Source organism: Pteropus vampyrus, unplaced genomic scaffold (assembly GCF_000151845.1).
Source record: "Pteropus vampyrus isolate Shadow unplaced genomic scaffold, Pvam_2.0 Scaffold151, whole genome shotgun sequence".
Lineage (NCBI taxonomy): Eukaryota > Metazoa > Chordata > Mammalia > Chiroptera > Pteropodidae > Pteropus > Pteropus vampyrus.
The window spans coordinates 3,229,674-3,251,143 of NW_011888932.1; the positions used below are offsets into that span (position 1 = coordinate 3,229,674).

The 21,470-nt window shown below is 45.0% G+C and overlaps 1 protein-coding gene across 10 annotated transcripts in view; it reads right to left on the reverse strand.

Annotated features, from left to right (window-relative positions):
* Nucleotides 1–148: 148 nt before the first annotated feature.
* The window catches only part of JAK1 (Janus kinase 1), a 124,453-nt gene continuing 103,131 nt past the window's right edge, over nucleotides 149–21,470 (reverse strand). For 6 of the 10 annotated variants that reach the window (XM_011369575.2, XM_011369574.2, XM_011369573.2 and 3 more), the window contains 14 exons: nucleotides 18,161–18,267; nucleotides 15,062–15,205; nucleotides 14,204–14,291; nucleotides 13,608–13,735; nucleotides 12,862–12,997; nucleotides 10,877–11,028; nucleotides 8,829–8,979; nucleotides 8,571–8,665; nucleotides 5,929–6,121; nucleotides 5,078–5,202; nucleotides 4,522–4,694; nucleotides 2,820–2,937; nucleotides 2,197–2,307; nucleotides 155–1,576 (listed from right to left, as the gene is read on the reverse strand). In XM_011369575.2, coding sequence (XP_011367877.1) covers nucleotides 1,472–1,576; nucleotides 2,197–2,307; nucleotides 2,820–2,937; nucleotides 4,522–4,694; nucleotides 5,078–5,202; nucleotides 5,929–6,121; nucleotides 8,571–8,665; nucleotides 8,829–8,979; nucleotides 10,877–11,028; nucleotides 12,862–12,997; nucleotides 13,608–13,735; nucleotides 14,204–14,291; nucleotides 15,062–15,205; nucleotides 18,161–18,267 — 1,826 coding nt within the window. In that variant the 3' untranslated portion in view covers nucleotides 155–1,471. Of the gene's footprint in view, nucleotides 1,577–2,196; nucleotides 2,308–2,819; nucleotides 2,938–4,521; nucleotides 4,695–5,077; nucleotides 5,203–5,928; nucleotides 6,122–8,570; nucleotides 8,666–8,828; nucleotides 8,980–10,876; nucleotides 11,029–12,861; nucleotides 12,998–13,607; nucleotides 13,736–14,203; nucleotides 14,292–15,061; nucleotides 15,206–18,160; nucleotides 18,268–21,470 lie in introns of all 10 variants that reach the window. The other 4 variants (XM_023536196.1, XM_023536195.1, XM_023536194.1 and 1 more) reach the window with 1 other exon arrangement.

Genomic DNA, 21,470 nt, shown 5'->3' on the forward strand with positions numbered 1-21,470 from the left:
CCATTATCATTGGACATAACATAAGTACAAATCAAGTGTTGTTAGTAATAAGGACCATTACCAAACCTCTCAAAGTTACTGTTATTTTTCTAAGTAAACAGATTGTTTGAAATGCTATGAAAATGAAATCTTAATATTAAAAAGCATATGCATGTGAAGTCTCTAGCATATTTATTTGTATAAAGAGTAAACAAAAAGTGCATATAGAGTGGCCACAGGTTTGTTAGACAGGTCTTGGTGATGTAAGGTTATTGAACAAATTTAAACGGCAAGTTTATTACTGCCATTGAATCCAGAACTCTTTATCAGGCTCAAAAGGTGAAAAATAACAACATTGAACAAATGCTAGACAGTATTAACACAGTTTTTCAGACTCTTGGTCATACAGGTCTTATGGTTCACATTGAATCAGAGCTTAGACATTTTGATTACCAGGCTACCCCAAAGCATACTGAAAACCGTCTAGTGGATCCTGAACTCCATAGTGCTTCTACCTGGGTCTTTTCTTTCAAGTCTTATGCTGTAGGGTGATGGTCAAAATAGTGATCAACTCTTGTAGATGGATGTAAGTATTGAAATACTCTAAGAACAGTGTGGTGTATGTGGTATATAGTCTAACTGGTTGCATACAGCATCCAAAAACCAATGCTGGAATAGCTTGCCCCAAAGTGGTAGTTATAAAAGGATATCTATCCATTGACATTTCTTAAAAGCATGTATAATAGCATCCAGGTTCTTAGAATCAAATCTGATTAAAGGTATAATGTTTAGGAAAGCACTGGCACAGTTCTCAAGAATTAACATCATGCAGCAAAGGATCTATTCCATACTATTCCATAGCTGTCCCCCTGGGTATGACCAATTTTCTCAAAAAAAAAAAAAAAAAAAAAAAAAAAATGGGTACCACTGGCCACCCAAAGGGACAGGAGCTAAGCCACTAGAAAAACAATTCAAAGTTTAAGTCCTACTGGTGACAGGCATACCCTCGTCTTTGTATAGTATATTATAGGTATCTATCACTGTGTAATGAAATTTTACATGTTAGAGTATCATCTAAGTCCATTATTAACCTTTGATTTTTATATGCCAGAAAAACATTTCAAATCAACTGGCAGCTGAGAGAAAGCAATCATCTTGTGACTTTACTATGATCAGCTCATCTTTTGAAAAATGCCATTCTGCTATACAGCTGTGAGAGTAAAGTAGCCAGATGAAATGGTGGTATATTCTTTCCAAAAGGAGGAGTGCTAATATTTTTGGTTGTGATTATTTGTCACTATGTTACTGGTGCCAAATTTAAAGAGGAAGAAGTACTTACACATATTAAGCACTACAGTGTCTTACACATGGATACGTACCCAAGTATCTTTTTAGACAGAATACAAACTTTTCCCATTAAAAATGATTTCAAATGGCCTGGGTATTCATTGGGGGAAGGAGAACTTGATACACAGTGGGATTTAAATGGTCTTCATGCTGCTAATTTTAAAAGTGCTTCAAATCCTTCGATAAGGTTCTGAAAGGTTGTCCGATTAGATGGGTGGAATTCCCAGCATTTTCTCATAAGTTGATAAATCTGTAAAAGTAAAATGTTAGATTTGGAATCTTTTGTAAAAATTTTAGACACATCAAGACTAAGAAAACTGTGGAAATCATTTTCCTTTATAAATAAGAGTATTTGAATAATTTTAAAAATACAGAAAATGGGACTTCTATACTTCGTAAATAACATTTGAGAAGCTCGTGGGTTAACTGACCATAAACCAGTTTAAGGGTGAAGTTATATCTCAATTTAGATTCTATAAATTTCCACAGTTTTTGCTTCATTCTTTTTGACTCATACTATTCAGTACATCTTAACTAGTCTAAAGAGTTAGTCTTAAAGGCTCAACTCACTTTACAGAAAATTGAATGCCATAAATGCTATTAAGTGGGATAAACTTATACACAAAATGCAATTACATATATGTCACAATAAGGCTATATCAAAATATGCTCCTTTAGGGTGCTCACTGAGGTGAGCCTACTTTTGGAGGGTATCCTTGCTTTGAAAATAAATAACTTGTGGCTGTCGTCTGGCCCAAAGATGATTCTTTGATACCTTATCTGAAATTCAGCTTTAGAAAATGATTTTAAGTTTTCTACTCCTTTCTACTCCCTTTTGGATAACCCAAGCTGTGAAAATAATAAAAATACCTCATCTGGACAGTTAGGTGGACAAGGCAAACGTTTTCCTTCTTTTAATGTATTCACAAGTCTTGTTACTGTCATCTGGCCATGAGTGGGGCCTATCATTTTCAGGAACAACTATGTAAAATAAAACCAAACAAAATGTGTTACTTTGCACATATTTATACAAACACTAAATAGGTTAAGGTGAAATTTCTAGAATTAACTGAAAATTAACAAAAAGGCTTTTGCCTTAGGTAACTTTAAATGAAAGTTCGAAATCCTTATTAGCTCTCAGTGATCAGTCTGTAATGGATCTCTGACTCAACCAACCACTCCTTCTCCCAGTTGAGAGGCTTTTCCCGTGAGAATGGTCTCATTTAAGAATACGTGAGGATCCTACCCAGTGCTCCCTCCCGTGCAACTGTCCCTGGACTCCTCGCAAAGATAAAACCCCTGATGGTCAGAGTTATCTTAGAGAACTTTAAGACCCTTGTGAAATCTATAACTCAAGTAACGACATTAAATGGAAAGCGATACTTTCCATTATAATACACTGATTGGATTCCATTTAAGAATAAAACTTGCAAAGCAGAAGGATGGACACATTTTAATTGGGTGCTAGGTTCAAATGAAAAGACAAGACTTACCGCCATGGGACTGGAATCTGAATCACAGTAAGTAAGCAGCTCGTGCAGAGTCACTCCGAAAGACCAGACGTCAGAGGCGATATAAAATTTACACTGAATTAAACATTCTGGAGCGTACCTAAAAGAAAGTAGGACATGAAACTTCGTTGCCTGGAAAGGATATTCCAACAAACATTAGAGGAGCTCAGGAAAATCACCCCTTTGGTTTTACTTAGAATCTAATAAAGTGTGTCGTATATTGATCCCATAGGTGCTGCTGTGATGTACATCCTGACACACAGAGCAATGTCCCGTATAGGCTTTCAGTACCTGCTCTAAAATAACAGTAAGACAAGCTGGTGCTCTCCATTAGGAGAGGGTGGCATGTGATGACAGGGCCCAGGTTTTATCTGCCTGCAAGCTCAGAATGAGCTAGCAGTGACCTCACTGCTCAGTCCTCTCCCAATGTCAATTGTTTCGATGAATGATACCCAACTGCCTAAGCCAGAAACAGGCAGCCCCATATCCCAGTTCCTAAATACTTCTCAAACCTATTCACATCTCAAACCCCACTGTCACTTTGCTAAATCACTGTCCATCACTGGCTCCAGCCATATTGGCCTCTCCAGCTTCAATCTTGCTCCCCTTCAGGCTACAGTGATCTTTTAAAAAATCCCCATCCTCAAACTCTCCAGTAGCATCCCAAAGCTCTTGGGATGATGTCCCAGCTCTGTAACTCAGCTACCAGTGCTGTCTTAGCAACCCACCTGAAACAGGCCTCCTGCTTTATGACCCAGCCACAGCTGATTTCAGTTCCTGGGATGCCACTAGTCTTGTCTCATTCTTGTTAGTCACACATGCCTTCTTCTAACCACCTTTTACAAACCCCCATGAATCTTTTATGGTTTTATAGTCAGAACTTCCAAGAAAACCAAGCCTGAACCTACTATACTTATGGTACCACAAAATTGGCTGCCTCACCCATTAAACTCTAAACTCAGTCTGCTTGTCCACTGTATCTCCAGTACCTGGCACAGAGTAGGGCCTTGACACGCATTTGTTTAACGAATGAAGGTTTAAGCATCATGGTGGGGCAGGATCTATGTTCATGTCTATGTGGGATGTATCTTCCAGGTATGGATCAGTTTTATGGGGGCAGGTAGGGTGTGGGGAGTAGAGTGGAGACGTAAGCACCTTCTCTACAAGACAGTGTTCCAGGCTGACGGGTCAGAGTCCGGATGTTGCCCCCTAATCAGGATACCCTTGGTGATTCATGAGAAGATGGCTAAGTTGCCCATGGATTTTGCTCTGCTTTGTCCAGGATCTCCCTGAATCTGTTCCATGCCCACTTTGTCACCTCATTCCTGCCTCGTTCCTACCTGCTTTTCAGACTTCCTCTGCATGGATGTGCCTACTCCAACTTCTAACCCAATTTTAAGAACTGTTAGATGAATGCCTTCTCCTGGGAAACTGGAGATGTGAAACTGGTGGTTTGAGTTTTCTATTCCTTGGAAGATGGTGTCATATGAAGCTCAGGCATTTCTCTGTGGGTTGCTTACAGTGAAACTGCTTGAAGGCAAAGATCAACCAATTCCAAATGTTCTAAGTCCTTTCCAACCTCAACTCAGGCAAGAGGAATGAGAGACATTAACATAGCCAGAAAGGGGGTCTATCGAAACAGCGGAAACCCTGTGAAACAGTGACAAAATCTTTGTGATTTTACCAAAACACAGGGCTGTCCCGATCATCCTTGACTGTGTAGTACTCCTTATCGGTTTCGATTGCTTTGGTTAACCCAAAGTCTCCGATTTTCACTTGGTGTTCACTCTCAACAAGGACATTTCTTGCTGCTAAGTCTCGGTGAACGTATTGTCGTGAACCCAAATAGTCCATCCCCTGAGGAAGAGAAGTAAAATTAAGAGTGCATTGCTGAAGGTCAGTTCAGATTGTATTTTGTGTGTGTGTATTTATTACTTTATGACGACAACAACAAAATGTCATTTCATTCACCTCTCACAGATTGTTTGTTTTGTTTTTTTATACAAATATAGTAAAGCCAACCGTATTCAAAGAAATGTGCATTAAATCAGCTATACTTAACAAATCAGTTCAGTTTCTTACTAGAGGCTAATTTTTCATCCAAATCATGTAGAGCAATATAAACTCAGTACAATTACTGGAAAAGTTTCCCAATTACAGTCTAATTACAAACCAATTACCCAGGGCTGAGTGCCTGATTTTTTAATCTTTAACATTTTGTTTTGTTTTGTTTTGTTTACCTTACAAATCTGAACGGCGTATTTTAACTGCTGGTTGAGGTTAATTTTGTTCTTATTCTTTGGAAGATATTCCTTCAGGCTTCCTGAAGGCAGAAATTCCATGATGAGCTTAATACCATTTCCTCCTGTATAGAAAAATATATCCATCAGTGTGAGGTTTCCAAATGAAGGAACTAGGGGAGAGGAAAGGGCATGAGATCTGGAGACATGGGACCCGAACTAATTTCAGCATCACCCCTAAATCACAGGCAAATTAACTTAACCGCTTAAGCCCCATAGCCTCGGGATGCTCAGCAGTGAACAGGGATAGTAACACTCAGGCACCTGCCCCCAGAGTCGTCAGCATTCACTGAGATAATACAGAGTGCTCTGATAACCACTAGACAAATGATAATATTTTAAAATATCATTTCACTACCAATTCTAAAGTATAATACAGAAGTATTGACTAGCTTGCAAATAAGATACGCTTATTAGTAAATACTACTTGCCACCTTGATTTAGGCAACTAGAAAACAAAATTTCCTGGCTAGTATTGGACTAGCCTAGGGAAAGGGGAAGACTGAGTATCTGTTTTATATGGCCTAAATGCCCCAAGTGCCAATATCTGGATGGGTGAAGATCAACCCCCACTGTGGGCATGTGAAGAGCCTGGAGAGACAATACTGGAATCATCCCCTGGCTGGGAGGAGCTCTGCAGCTGCTGGGGAATATGACAGTGAATACGACTTTGAAGCCCTAGAGCTCCTGGGGGCCATTAGCTAGCATGCACTCAGGATAGCCCAGATAAAGCCGAGCGCACTGCCTGCTCAGTCACTCAGTCTTTAAACCAATCTCCCTGTATAACATACCATCTTCTGTGCAGATGCCTTTGTACTTCACAATGTTCTCGTGATAGAGGTTCCTTAAGATTTCAATTTCCTTCTTCAGATCAGCTATGTGGTTACCTCCGCTCTCAGGCTTCAGGGATTTGACAGCCACCTGCTCTCCTGTATTGTCCCCTTCAGGGTCATACCTGCAGAGCTCAACTTTCCCAAAGTGGCCCTGGAGGGAAAGATGCATGTGCCTGATTAGAGAAGCCCCTGCCTGAGCCAGCAGAAAGAACTTAGAAGAGGAGGCAAGATGGAGCCAAGAACACCGAATCGGGAAAGGATAGTCTCTTCGACAAATGGTGCTGGGACAACTGGAGAATCACATGCAGAGCAATGAAACTGAACCCCTATCTCACACCACTCACAGAAATTAGCTCGAAATGGATCAAAGACTTAAACATAAGACCTGACATTCCTAGAAGAAAATTACCATAAAATTCCATAAAGTTACCATAAAATTCCTAGAAGAAAACACAGAGAAGAAGTTCATCAATATTGGTATTGCAAATGATTTTTTGGACATGATAGCGAAAGTACAAATAGCAAAAGAAAAAAATCAACAAATGGGACTATATCAAACTGGAAAGCTTCTGCATAGCAAAAGAAACAATTTACAAAATGAAAAGGCAGCCAACAGAATGGGAGCTTTTGCAAACCATATATTGGATAGGGTTTAATATCCAAAATATATAAAGAATTTATACACGTCAATAACAAAAACAATCCAGTTAAAAAATAGGCAGAACTAAATGGACATTTTCCAAAGAGGACATCAAAATCACCAATAGGCACATGACAAGACGCTTAACATCACTGGGAGATGAAAATAAAATCCACAACAAGCTATCACCTCACATCTGTTAGAATGGTTATTATCAAGAAAATGAGCCAACAGGTGCTGGCAAGGATGTGGCAAAAAGGGAATCCTTATACACTGTTAGTGAGAATGTAAATTTCTCCAACCCCTATGGAAAACAATATGAAGATTCTTAAAAAATTAAAAATGGATCTATATGATCCAGCAATTCCACTTCTGGGAGTATACCCAAAAGAATTAAAAAGAGGAGTTCAGTGAGATATACGCTCCCCATGTTTATCACAACACTACTTGTAATAACCAAGATAGAGAAGCAACCCAAAAGCCCATCACAGATGAACAGATTAAAAACATGTGGTACATATATGCAATGGAATGTTATTCAGCCATGAGAAAGGAAGATATCCTGCCATTTGCAACAACATGGATGGATCTTGATTGAGCACATTATGCTGAGCGAAATAAGTCAGACTAGAGAAAGACAAGTACAGTATGATATCACTTATATGTGGAATCTAAAAAAAAATCAGACCTGTTTAAAAAAGATAAAATAGGAGCTACCAGGGGATATGGATGGGGGGCTGAGACTGGCAGTGTTTAAGGATACAAACTTGTAACAGGTACTAAAATAGAGTTACTGTACGGTATATTGAACAAAGATAATACTGTACTGTAAGTACATAATGTGACATATTACATGGGCAACCATATTACAATATGTAAATATATATTATAGATCTATAAGGGTAACACACTGTACCCTTTACATATTACATGTCAAATTTTTTCAATTAAAAAAAAAAATGAGGCTTGCTCCCTGTGCTGTTCCCCCAAAGGCCAAGAGTGAACAGCACAGCCTCACCTTGCAGTAGCAGGCTCCTTCCTACCTTATCACCACAACCCCTTCCCTCACAGGCCAGCCCCTCTATTACTGAGCTAAGACAAGGAAAGTATCAGGTAACTGGTGAACGAACACATCAATCCAGTTTCCATGAAAATGTAACCCAAAAGGAAATTAAGGCTATTTTTGGACATATGGGACACCAGTGGCATTCCTGGACAGCCCACACTGCAGGGGACGCCCCACAGTGCAGCTGCAAAGAGTGTCGCATGAAGTGTTTTTAGAAGATATGGGATAAGCCGCAGCTAAGCCACTTGATAGTGATGTTGGCCCAGTCACCAAATCTTTTGAGCTGGCCCAGAGGTATTCAATATATACTGCAGTGATAAACCCTCAGGAATATTGTGAGTAACTAGGACACTGTGCTTGTAAAATACCCAGCACATAGCCTGTCACACCACAGAGACTCAAGGCAGGACACAGTCTTTGTTGACTTTACAGAAAAATCTGTACAAAGACACAAATCCCTATCGCTATCACATTATATTAACTTAGGAGACTCTCACGTGAGGCCCAAAGGAAAGCTGATGTTGGCATCCTATGTAGTAAACCCATCCCTCATTTAAGCAGCTGCACAGGCTACAGACAGCCAGGAGAGTTAGAGACAGGGATTTTTAATTTCTACTGTATCTACGCCTACTACCCAATATTGCCCCTTTCCATCTTCCTCTGTCCCTCACTGAAAAATCAAGTCTCTCGAGTGAGCTGGCCAATGTCCTATGTGCATATACAGCCATATATACATGCTGTCACTATGCGACACAATCCCCTATGATACAAGTGGCCCAAAGAAGATGCACTAAGATGCTTTCTCTTATAAACTTTGACCCAAAACGAGAATGGAGAGTGACTTTAAATGCAGACAGAAGTGATGGGGTCAGAAGGTACAAGAGTGTGACTTGCCTCTCCCAAGTCACGGATCCTCTTCAAGAACCGCTTTTCAAAATGTGTGGGGTCCACTTCAGTTGCTGGCTTTTTTTCTGAAACAATGTCTGGATCTAATGGAAGAAAAAAGCAAACATGTTAAAAAGATACAAATGCCACTCATGGGCTCCTAGTCCCGCCACCCCTCCTAGTCCCGCCACCCCTCCACCCCCGCCCCCAACCCGCTCTCCAGGGCTTTTGCCTATCTTGGTTCCACAGCGCGAGGCAGTGTCTTACTCTGCTCTTCCAGCTTATTGATGTCTCTCATGATGGCTCGGAAAAAGGGTCTCTGGTTGGGGTCATAGTTCATGCAGCGAGTCATAAGGTCAGCCAGCTCCTTACAAGATGGTGTCACTGGCCTGCACCGGCTTTCGTAGAATCTTTCTTTCTGTAAAGAGGAGGACGATCACATGGAAGAAACCAAAGGAACCGCCATAAACCTTTTAGCCCCAGGTCAAGGGGAATAACCAATCCCTAATTTTAATTCCCAACAGCTCTGCTTAAAGGTAGATTTCATAGAGGTGTGTGTTAAAAATTTTTTAATAAATAAACAGACTGGAAGACAATATGACAAAGTGTTAAAAAGTGGCAAGAATATGGTGACTGCTATTTCCTTAAGTTTTTTTTATGTTTTTCAAATTTTAAAATTCAGAAACAAATAATTATGCCACTTTAAAAAATTAAGTGGAATCACTACACTCTTGTTTCTCATCCGTAGCTGGATCTCGAGAGTACTAGTTCCTCTCGGCCCTCATGAATCCTGGGGTGAGGGTGGGGGCAGGCCCAGAGGAAGAAGAGGAAGAGAGATTGGGATTAAGGGGCTGAGAGTTGCCCTCACCGTTCCCCACTCCACGGCCGTCCAACCGAACCAAGGGCACGTGGAGGAGAGAGGGAACCCTCTTTTATCAAAGGCACACTCCCTTCCTTACATCATCCCCATATGGCCCTGGGTACACAGCAGGTGCTCAGTAAGTACTGACAACAAAGAGTATGCTGTTTTATTTCCAAGGAAGTTCAAAATAAAATGGCTTTCCCAAAAGCCTAGGCTGAAAATACCAAGTAGATTTACAGATCTGATGGTTACCTCCTCTATCCTGCACCATCTCTACCTGGCGAAAGGTTAAGCGGTTAAAGGTTCCACCTTTTTGATCACCTCCTGCGTGTACACCCTCCACTCTGGATTCCCACTGCCACTCCCTGTTTTGGCCTCTGAACATGAATCTCCTCCTAGTCCCTTCTCAGCCTGTCTATCCCAACCACTGCATCCAGATGAACTGTCCCCAAGCCAATTCTGACCACCTTACTCATCACCAAAACCTTTCAATGTCCCACATGACCCCCCAGTAAAATCTCTGGAATTCAGAGATTTTTACAATGTGACCCCAAATGATCTTTTCAACCTATCATGTGTCACTCCTCTCCATATTCTAGGCAAATGAAACCACTCATTGCTTTCCACAGATAACCAAAATTCTACCTTCCCTCTGGTCAATCCCTCCCAGCTCAAAGCGCCTACACACACAGGCACATTCCCATAATCGAATCACTGGGCCAGGGTCAGTGGTCCTTTGTTGTTATTTTTACCACTTTATTCTTTTGGAATTGGAGTCTCCACTCTTCCTACAAGTAAATGTAAGAGGTTCAAGCCTCACCTGTTTTGCATTCTACCTGGGGAACCCAAGTGAGTGTCTTGGGCTACCTGTGTCTCAGTTACCTGACCTGTATAATGAAGGTAATGACACCGTCCTACCTAACTTGCAGGGCTCTTAGGATGACAGTTTCAGATATTATTTGTGGATTCCTTATTATTATTTCAGCCTAACTCTCCTACCACATCCTAAGGTCTTCAGGGGAAGGCAAGGCCTATGTCTATTTCATTGTGAGCCCCCAGCTTTTACCTAGGCAATACCTGATACACAGGAGGAACTCAACAAATATCTGTTAATTTTGGTGAGTAACAGGCACTCAGAATCTCAGATAAATAAAACTATAATGACCTATTAAGCACGTGTTGTGTACCTGGCACTCTACATGCATTATTTACTTAATCTTCACAGCAACCCAAAAACTGGGTATTATTTACCCCTATTGTACAGATGATGAAATTGAGGCTCAGGTAAGTTTAGTTTAATTTGCAAGGTCACATAGGCAGTAAGCCTGAGGAGGGGATTTAAAACAAAGCCTTGCCCACTGCATCCCACATGAGGCGCCCTGGGAACTCCCGGACGTCCATGAACGCCCAAGGAGCCCTTGCCCAGCTCGCATCCTGAGAAACAACCACTTACCTCGATCAGCGTCTTGTCTTTCAGGGGGATCTCGCCGTTGTAACAGATTTCCCAGAGTGTGGTTCCAAAGCTCCACTTGTCAGCGGCCACACTCAGGTTCTTGGAGTCTTCGACACACTCAGGAGCAATCCACGGGATTCGTTCTATGCACTCTGCAAGAAGACAGCAGACATTTACAGATCAGTTTCTAGGATCACCTGGGGAGTAAATCACTCCCACTGCAGCAAGAACTGTGAGCCAACAAAGAAACAATTTCGAGCAGTGTTTTCTGAACACGGACCACAGCCACATTAGCTCTGTGGGGAGCTTGTTAAAGTGTGGTTTTCCAGGCCCCTCATCCTTGGTGCTTCAGATGTATCAGTCTGAGTCGGCCAGCAGACCGTCTGTTGATCACAGACTCCCCAGGAGGGTAGCCAGTCTTCTGAAGCTCTGGCCTCAGAAACAGCGAAGCACCTAGGGTGGAGGCCAACACCCTGAGGAGGGAGAACAGGGGGTCATGTGGACAAAGACTTAAGAAAGAGAAGGCAGGGGAGGAGAAGCCAACTTATGCAGAGCAGGCATGGGCTAACCTCACATATTCTGCACAATTGTCCCAAATATTGTATTCATTTTATGTAGGTTTTCTTTCACTGGGGAAAGAACAAGGGAAGGGACGACTGATGTAAAGAAGTCACACATCTCTCATACCCAGCTACCCCTGTATCCCCTATTCTGGCTTCTAACCAATGCCAGTGACCTGAGCAGAAACCCCTGCCATGTCCATGGAAATGCCCCTCAACCAGCACAACGGCCTCACAGCACAGCCTCCCGGCTCTGGATAGAGGCAGGAGGGCCCCTCCTGAGCTGGGCATTCACAATCAGGCCCACTTCCCTTCCTTCTCCACCTTCTCATGTTCTTCCTCCCAATGCATGTACATGCAGGGGTGCTGTCACCTTGCTGCAGGCCCACCTTACTGATCTGCAATCCCACCACTTCCCTGAATCACCCTCTGTTCCCCAAATGGATGATGCCTCTCCCCTCTGAAAGCCCACAGCATTCGACTGGTATCTCTTGTGGGAAACCTAGTCCCTACTTGTTCTAGAGTCACCTGTGTCCATGCCTCAGACCCTTGCTGAGGACAGGCCCCCTGACAGATTCATGGCTGAATCTGCCTCAGGACTTGGACGATGGCTGGATGAAAAGTGTCAAACAGGTACTGAAGGCTGCTTCCCCTTCCCCTTCCCCTTCCAATGATTTATTTGGGTCTTATTCCTAAGGCTTGGTTTTCATCCTGGCTCGCTTCCAAATTTAGTCCAGTCCTGAATTACTGAGCAAAACTCTTAAGTGCCAGGCACCATGCTCGATGACTGGAGACTGCTGGCCATCGCTGGCCATCGCTGGCCAGCGGCATACCCTGGGACACGCTGGTATTCCACGTAGGGCCTACAAGGCGAAGAGGCAGAGCATGATCTTTACAGAGTGGGTTTCAGTGTCTTAGCTCCCAGGTCTGTCCTTTCCCTTGGTGCCCACAACACACAATAACCTCAGGGGACACATGACCACAACTGCTCGGGTGCCTCCCCAATATGCTCACTAACTACAGTGGATTTCAAAGAAATAGGGGAGGACCCAAGAGCCCCCACTCCTCCTGATGCCTCCCTGACCACCTCTGAACCCAGCAGAGCAGCATCCCTTTGTGCTACGGCTACACCCTGAACACAGCCCCTTCGTTACAAAGACCAGATGTGCCTCAAGTGAATTTTCTGTTTCTCCTATTGCACGGTCAGCTCCTTAAAGGAAGCAGGGACCAACCCTCCCTACCCTCTATATATTCCCTGGCCCCCAGGGCATGGTAGCAGCACCAGACACCCATCTGCTGAAGTGTACTTCTAAAAGGAGACAGACAGAACTCCAGCCCCAGCCCCCTTCCCACTGTCCAGACCCCGCCTTGGGGTGGGGGTGGGGGGAGGGGAGAAGGGCAAGATGTGAGGATAGGGAGACACACCTTGCCTGGACAGCACAGTGATGGGGATGCCGGGGTCACTGAGCTTGATGAATGGGCCACACTCACTGTCGATGCCCTCACGAGCCAGGAGGAGGTTTTTCGTGCACACGTTTCCGTGGACCAGGTCTTTATCCTCCTACAGAGCAGAAAGAGTGAGCTCAGCGAAGCTGCCCGCAGGCTGCGTGTCTTCAGTCCTGCCCACACGCCGTTTTCAACCCTAGCCGTCAGATCAATCTCTCCACATTCCCCAGCTGCAGCCAGATCCAGGTGGTACAGCTCTCCCACCACGAGTTAGGCACATTATATGTCCCTTATCAGTGAAACAGGTATAACAGCAGAGCATGCCTCATAGGGCTTTTGCAAGAATTAAAGGGATTAAAACCTGTAAACCTCTTGAACAGGTGAACCTGGTAAGCACTAAATGTGAACTACCACTGATGCTAGTGGTTCCTTTCATTCATTCAACAAATATTACATTCTTTTTTCTCTTACCATACATTGCAACACAGAAGTCAGTCTTCTGACATGATAAAACTGCCCTCTAAACAGGATTCATATGTTTGGGTCACAAGAAGCAGCCCAAAATGACCATTTTCACTAAGCACCAGGCACACGTGTGTTTACCCACAGAGTATGGGTCCCTCCAGCCTGCTTGGCTACTGCTGGGCTAGGACCAACTTCCTGCCACCCCCTACTGGGACACTCTGGTTCTTGGGGGACCACCACAGACATCAGGATACACTTACCAAGTAACTCAAGGCACTGGCCAACTGTTTAGCAACTTTGAGCTTCCATGGTGTGGTGAGGACATCACTTTTCCGGTGCATGAAGAGATCCAGGGGCCCTCCCTCCACAAACTCTTCCACCATGATATCTACAAACACAAAAAGAGCCACATCTGGAACCTTCTGTCCATCTGGGACAGTAATTTCCCTCATTCCCTTATAAGAGCCCACTTTAGAGGCTGGTACTCAGCTTGAGAGGATGCAAACACCCATGGGAGGGGTAAACGGCAGACTGCTCCAGAGCCGGACAGGCCTGGGTTCAGCCCTGGCCCAGAGCTCCTTATACCAACTCACAGGGCAACAAACTCGGCTTACCCCGACCTCCCAGGGCCCAGAGTTGGCAAGAAGTAAATGTTCAAGAAATGAGTGAAAAACAAATGGGATTTAGTTCCACGTCCACTATTAAACGGGTGACTTGCTCAGCGCTTCAAATTCCTTGATTGCCAAAAAGGCAAGAAACACAGACAACATGAAGTGCGTAACAGCCACAGTTGTCTTCACAACACCCATGCTCCCCAGCCAGGGCCAGCTTCCCCTTCCAAAGAGAATACACTTACTCTCCACGTCTCGGACACAGACGCCATAGAGGTACACGATGTGTTTGTGGGAGACCTGTCTCATCATGCTGGCTGCCTCAAAGAAGGCCTATGGGAGAACAGGACAAAGGAATGTGAGGGACCAGACTCCTCTGGTCTGACCCCAAAGGGGGTCTGCCGAGAGGAAAATCAGTGGGCCCCAGGAAAGCTCACAACTCCCATCATCCAGGTCTTAAAAACTGTCTGCCTGACCCTGAGAGCCCAAAGGCCAAACCCTTACCTTGAGGCCAGTCTGGCTGGGCTGTAGTATTTATTTAGAGAACCTAACAGGACACAGAGCCAGGCAGGTGGGATAATCTAACAAGTTCCCCATTGGGTGCTCGTGCCCATCACTTTCTCTTCCTTTAAACTTTGAGAAAGTTTGGCACGACATTAGAACGAAAGGGAAACCAGGGCAGCAGAGCTCTGCCAAGACTTGCCTTTCTCACCCTCCAACGGCCTGCTGGTCCCAGGTAAGTTTTTACTGCTCTGGGCTTTAAGTTTCCAGACTGTGAAGTGACAGCCCTGGACCACATCAGGGACTTTGAGTCCATTCAGCTGGAGGCCCGGGGCTCCAGCACCACCACAAGGACCTCTTGGTAGGAATGGGAGGGGAGTGAGATGGACAGAGAGGGGCTGCTCAATCTACTCCATCTCCGATGTTCCCTTACTTATTTGACATACAGGTTTATGTAAGATTACATTTGAAGATAGAAATCTTGACTAAAATACAAATTTGAAAAATCATAAATAAGGCCAAAATAAGGGCAAAGGTTCTTCCCAGTGCACTGGTTCCATAAATGGGGGTAGAAAGGGTTGAGTTATAAGGAAAACACTTGCCAGAGAAATGTCTCTGTGGCTGGGATCTAAGACTTTGAGGATCACTTTTATTCTCTTCTCTTCAGATATTCCTTCGTCATCCTTGTAATCCACCAGGGTCCCAGAGTAGATGTGTGTCCGCGTGCCTCTCCCAAGGTGTTCGCCCTGGAAGAAAAAGCAAGAGGTTGGGTGACTGCTTTCTGGGGCTACTGTGGTGACAGAATCTGGGACTGAGGACTTATTGGGAACACAGAATGCCAGAAAGGGGTGGGGCAAAGGCAAAAGATTCCCAACAGCTCGCAGCCTCTCCAGCGCCTGGCCCTGGTCAGGCCTCTAGGGGAAATGAAAGCTACTTGGCCAAACACAGTCTTGGCACTTCCTGGGCCCCAGGAGACAGTCCTCACATTCCCAAACAGTTCCATCCTTTCTACCTCTAGGAACCGCCTATGGCCAAAACATAACCCTGACTTATCACAAAATTTCTAAGAGTGCTGCAATAGCCAGTGACATCAGCCCCACCCGAGGCCTCCAGAGCAGACTCAGAGAGGGCCCAATCGGGGGCTCCCCCTACACACACACACACACACACACATACACACACACAGGATGGAGCACAAAGGGGCGTGTTAGGCCTGGCTCTGCTGCCTGCTGGCCATCTAACTTAGGGACACTCTTTTACCATGCTCAATTGTCTGCTTACTTTCTGTAAACGAAGATAATAATACCTGTCTCCTAGAGTTATTCCAAGAATCCAATGAGCAAATAGATATAAAAGTTCATGGTACAGACCGTGGCACACAGTGGACAGAAACCAATCTGTTGGACCAGTGTGTTTTGTTTGATCACCCCCTAGACCTAGGCACTTGCTATTTCTCACATGCAAACTGTTCATTTTCTATCCCTCTATCCAGTATATGTGTGCATATGTGCGTGCTTTAAAATTAGTGATGCAATTTACACATGTATTTCCCCTAGCAATTTTTGCCCACAGAGAAGGTGGCATGAAGACAGAGGCACAGACTAGAAGGACAGGCCCTCGGTTTCCTCACACATGGAAAGAAATAATGCCATCAAATGATGGTACAAGGGCTAAATGAGATCATCCTCGCAAAGCCCTAAGCATATAATGATCTGTCTCCACAGACCCAGTTTGTTTGAATAATTCTGATTTAAACGTTCTTAATATTTGGAAATCAACATGTGATTCACAAAGCTTAGGCATTATCAAGTTATTAACACACAAAACTCATAAAATGAAGTGCTATGATTCTATTATCCTAGGATTGCCTCCTCCCCACCCCTGGTAAGTGGAGAAAATGGATGGTAGCAGACACTCTAGGCTGACTCCTGTCCCCCACAGGAATGTACAGCACCATTAATCGGATATATTAATTTGCACAAATGCTAACATTTGTCATCTATCATAGAAGAATAGCAATATATCCACACTGGGTCCCGTATCCTGGCAAGGTCCTATGACTATTCATTAAAGCTGCATCTGTCATGAAGTGATTCCTCAGGTTATGGGAAGTTGTGTTCCCAGAACATCCCATAAAAGCCATATGCTTTCAGAATAATTACTCTTCCCCGGAAAGATTACTTATTCCAGTGGCCAAGTCACAGCACCATGCTGTCAGGATTCCACAGCAACCCACAAAGACCCTGTGGGTCTCACATCAGCCTCCTTCCAAGCTGCTGCCTCTGCCTAGCACTTGCTCTTCATTCTCTGGGTCTCTGCTTTGATGTCACTTCCCCCAGAAAGCCATCTCTGTCCTCCTGAGATTAGGTAGGATGACTGTCTCTGACAGTCCCACATCCTGCTGTACTTCCCCACTTAGGACTTGTCTCTTGATGATGTAATTGCCCACATAAGATAGACAAGAGTCTGCCTCCTTCACCAGACTAAGCCCGCTGAGGGTGGCATCCGTGCCTCGCACACGGAAGTGCTCCAGCACCGCTGGCTAAGTAAACACTGGGGGAATGGAGGGTGGCAGTTATCTGCTAAGAAGCTGGAGGAGAAAGAAAGAAGAAAGGCCTAAAGTATATGTCAACTTCTAGACAGAAAAGAGGCTAGGGTATTGCTGCCCTGGTAGTTTCAATCTCTAGACACAGTTCTGACACCACCAGAGGGACAGAGAATAATAAAGATCAGCCTTCAGTGAAGGGTTCACAGTAAGTGAGGCAGTTGTAGCTGTGGACTTCCACTCCCTCAAAACCCTGCCCAATAATTTCAGGGATTAACTTAAAGTAAACTAACAAACCGACCCCATGCCCACCACTCTCTACCAGGCTCCTTCATGGCGGTGAGCCCATGATCCACCCTCCAACACCTCCAAGGTATCACAGCCTCTCCCAGGTAGTAAATGGCCCCATGCAGATTTCTTCTCTCCAAGGCTGTTGCACGTTGTCCCCTTTACCTCCTCCTGTGTGTGGCTCTGTGTAAGGGGCCTACGGAAGGGGTAGAGAACAGAAAGTGGGCTATGCCCTGGGCCTCACACTCCTAGCCAAGACCAAAGGGCAGCTATGAGGGAAAATGAGCCTGCCTAAGGCTGCAGACTCTGAGCAAAAGGCCTGCCAAGGCTGGGACACTGATCTGGAATGTTCTTCCAGACAGGTCTCCTTCAGGCCTAAATTGTGCATCTCCTGCTGCCTCACTGTGTTCTGTGTCTCTCTGCTTTGCTCCTCTGAATACGTAAGAAAGTCCAGACTAAACTTTAGAGTACTTTGTCACAGAGTGTGTCATGGGGCAGTAAGGATCATCAGCTCACTCCCTCCCATGGAGACCTGATTCTTACTGCCCTGTCAGCATTCCCATTGAGTTCTCCAATTCCTTCTGTCTTAGAAGACCCACAATGGAAGGTCCCTGTACCCTAGACAATCCCACAAAGCCTAACTAATCAACTTCCTTCAAGAAGAAAGCATTTCTGGGAACATCAGCAAGGCTGGGTAGGACAGCAGGGTACCGGTTAAACTGCTTTAACTGTGAAAGGAAAGTCTCCCTGTGCCTTTTCTACCAGGATTTGCCCAAATCCAGACTTTATCCCTCCCCAGGTCCCTGAGCTGCTCTGCAGAAGGGAGGCAGGACCAAGGCTGGACCCAGAAACCACAGCAATGACTCACTTGCATAATGTCTTTCTTGAGGATCCGATCGAAACTCAGCTGGCTCATGGGGTAGACAGGCTGCCACTCCTGGGCTTTCTTAGTAGCCACCAGCAGATTGGAGATTTCTGTGGACAAGAGGAGAGGTGTCTGAGCAGGGGAGCAAAAGCCCAAGATTCCAAGTAGCCAGTGTCTGCTGAGCTATGGGGCTTGCCGAACACCTATCTGTGCATTTGACTAAAAGTACTTCATTCCTGCCCTCCAAGAGCTCACAGGTTAATAACAGAATGAAAACTAATAAAAAAAAAAAAACTAACCAATCAAAAGGAAGAGCTACAATTTGTGCAGCTATCTAAGGACAGGCATGGGTGCCAGGGGTTGACGCAGCAGGTGGTCCTAGTAGGAGAGCTCAGGCAAGGTTTCCCCAAGGATTCCTGTTCTACCTCCTCAGCCTGGTACATGGTAGGATACGGGCTGAGGAGAAAGCAGCAGCACGTTGGGCCTTAGGAGTGATGGGGAGCAAGAAAGGAGGGTGAAAAACACTAGTTTTGTGCAGAACAACAGGGCAGGTGACCCAGGGACAGGGTTGTGCCTGAACCTCTTTGGGCTCCCACACTGCCTGACAACAAGGAGGCACTTTCTAAGCACTTGTTGACTGTATCTATTTTAAGCGGATCACCCCTCAAATTCTACTGATTCAAACAGCAAACCAACACCTTACAAAATCTGCTAGGCCAGGTCCGCACAGGTGGCTAACTAGGAATTTACGGTCTATTTACGGAATTTCTCGAGCCTTGACCAAAGTTCTCGGAGACTTAGTTCTCCAATTCCTTCTGTCGGGGCCACTGCAGGCTACAGTGTGCCATGGGCAAAGAGAGCTGCTTCCAGACTGACTAGCAGAGAGTGTTCCAGACACCTGTCAAGATCTCTGTTTACCTCTGGTACCTGCTGAGCACCAGGCCAAGTGACTCAAACGTGGTCTCCCAAACTCTCACTTCCCTGAAAGGCAGAGGTTCTTTTTTTTAAGCTCACATCTCTGACGGCTTTCTCTGCACCAGCTACTATCCTAAGAGCTTTACCACATTAACTCCTTGTTCCTCATGACAATCCTGAGGTACACAGTATTCTTATCCCCGTTTTATAGGTCAGGAAACAAATTCCGAATGATTAAACCTTTTGCTCAAGGTTGGGTAGCTAGTACATCCCAGACTTGGGATTCACCCAGTCAGGGATGGCTCTAGTCTCTTACTTCCTTTCCACCATACCCCTGACCCTAGTGGGGCAGGGTGGGGAGTATGAATCTGGGTGCTAGAAACTGGGTTCAAGTACAGGTTCCCCTTGTCATCATACCCTGAGTCTACCCTCCTCCCCTCCACTGTTATCCTGACTCCACCTTGTTACCTGGGTAGAGTCGGATTCAAACAGGCAACTCCCAACTTCCCTGATGGAGAAAAGACATCAGGAAAAGGCTATGCGAATGGTGTCCCCAAGGAAGGGCCAGGGCAATAGAGCTGTGTGGGAAATGAGAGAGAGGACACGGACAGGGGCCATTTCATGGCTGCTTCAGGGAACACAGCACCAGGGTCAACCAAGCAAGTAGAGGAAGCCATTTGGCCTCCATGGATGCTTTCTCACTAGAAAAATGAGAGACTCAGTTGTGCCCCTTGTCGGGATGCTGTGAGGCCTAAGCGAGATACCCGAGGTGAAGGGCTCGCTTCAGCACCTGATGTACAGTGAATGCTCCATGACTGGTAGCCTTTGTGGTTGTGACAAGTATTACATCTTAGCAACATCATCCTTGTTGTACTAGTGCTTTCTCGAGCCTTGACCAAAGTTCTCGGTGTCAGAGCTGAAAGGTGAAGAAATCAAGCACCAAGCCTGACGCCACAGATGAAGATGTGAGAGGATCAGTGGTGACCGGGCCAGTGAGTCCTGTGGGCCCCAAACTCCTTCTAAACATGGTCACCCTCAGACTTAGAAAGGGGCAGTGGGGCTGGACAATACACAAGAAATGGTAGACTTAACTGTCACATCCACTCTGAGTGACTGCCTACTTTTTACTTATTCCATGAGGAGTTTCTCAGTTGTGTTTACAAGTGAGAAACCCATGTTGGGGTCTGACCATCAGAACCCTGTAGTTAGAATAGCAGAGACGCTGAGGAACTCAAAACAACATTCTCTTTAATTTTCATGATTTCACCATTTCTCTAATTTGCAAGTGACAGAGAAAGATAGAGGGCTCTGGGGGCCTACATGAGGAAGCCTCACACACAGGGCTTATTCTTACTCTCCCCACCTCCAGTCCCTCCCTCTTCCCTCCCCTCCTCAGCACCCATCCCCCCACACACCCCAGTTAGGAGACTTGGCCCTTTCCCCAAAGACTTGGCCCTGGTGGCTGCACCTGCACCTTTGCAAAGACAGTGTGATAAAGGGGAAAGGTCACTGGAGTTGGAGCGAGAATCCATGACTTCAAATCCCCACTCTTCCTCTAACTACCTAAGTGATCTGGGGCAAGTATAATCGGGATAAAAATATACTCTGAGTTGTTCTGAAGATTAAATGATTTAAAACATGAAAGATCCTCAAACACTGCCTGGCAAACTGCAAGCAATACTCACATAATAGTAGCCATTGTCATCATCGTTATCTATTGTTACTATTATTGTAAATACCACTGATAATACTAGCTGTGTGGCCTTGAGCACATCACTGAACATCCCTGAGCCTCAGTTTTCTCATCTTTATAATAGCTACAAAGACCTATTATGTAGATGAAAGAAATGAAATATGTATACATACTGCTTGGGACTAGCAAGTACCCACCAATATGGTAGCTACTGCTGACATTATTCACTTGATAGGCATTAGTGAATGCCGATTCTGTGCTGGGTGTTGTGCTTCCCATGAGTCACAGAGTGCTGAGACCCAGATCCTGTCTTACAAGTTCACAGTCAAGTGGGAGAAACAAATACTAAACATATTCAATGCAGGGTTCATGGAGCCTCAAAAGAAAGCCAGGAGAGAGGGTTCAATTCCATTCCTGTGCTTCTCCCTCCACAGCTACTAGCTCCCAGGTCTGGGTTAGTAGATGTGGCATCTACACCAGAGACCTCCCCGGCTGATGCCTGCAAAGAATCACATCCCAGTCTCCCACCTGCCACCACCTCCCTCTTCCTGTGGCTGCTATTCTCCATGTCCTCAGCCTCACCTGGAGACCACCAATTTCCAGGAAAATAAAAACTGCTTCTAATAGCTGGAAGGAGAGATTATGTGAGTAAACAGGGTCACTGGGCTTTAAGGTTTTAACTCACTCTGAGGACTCACGACCAAG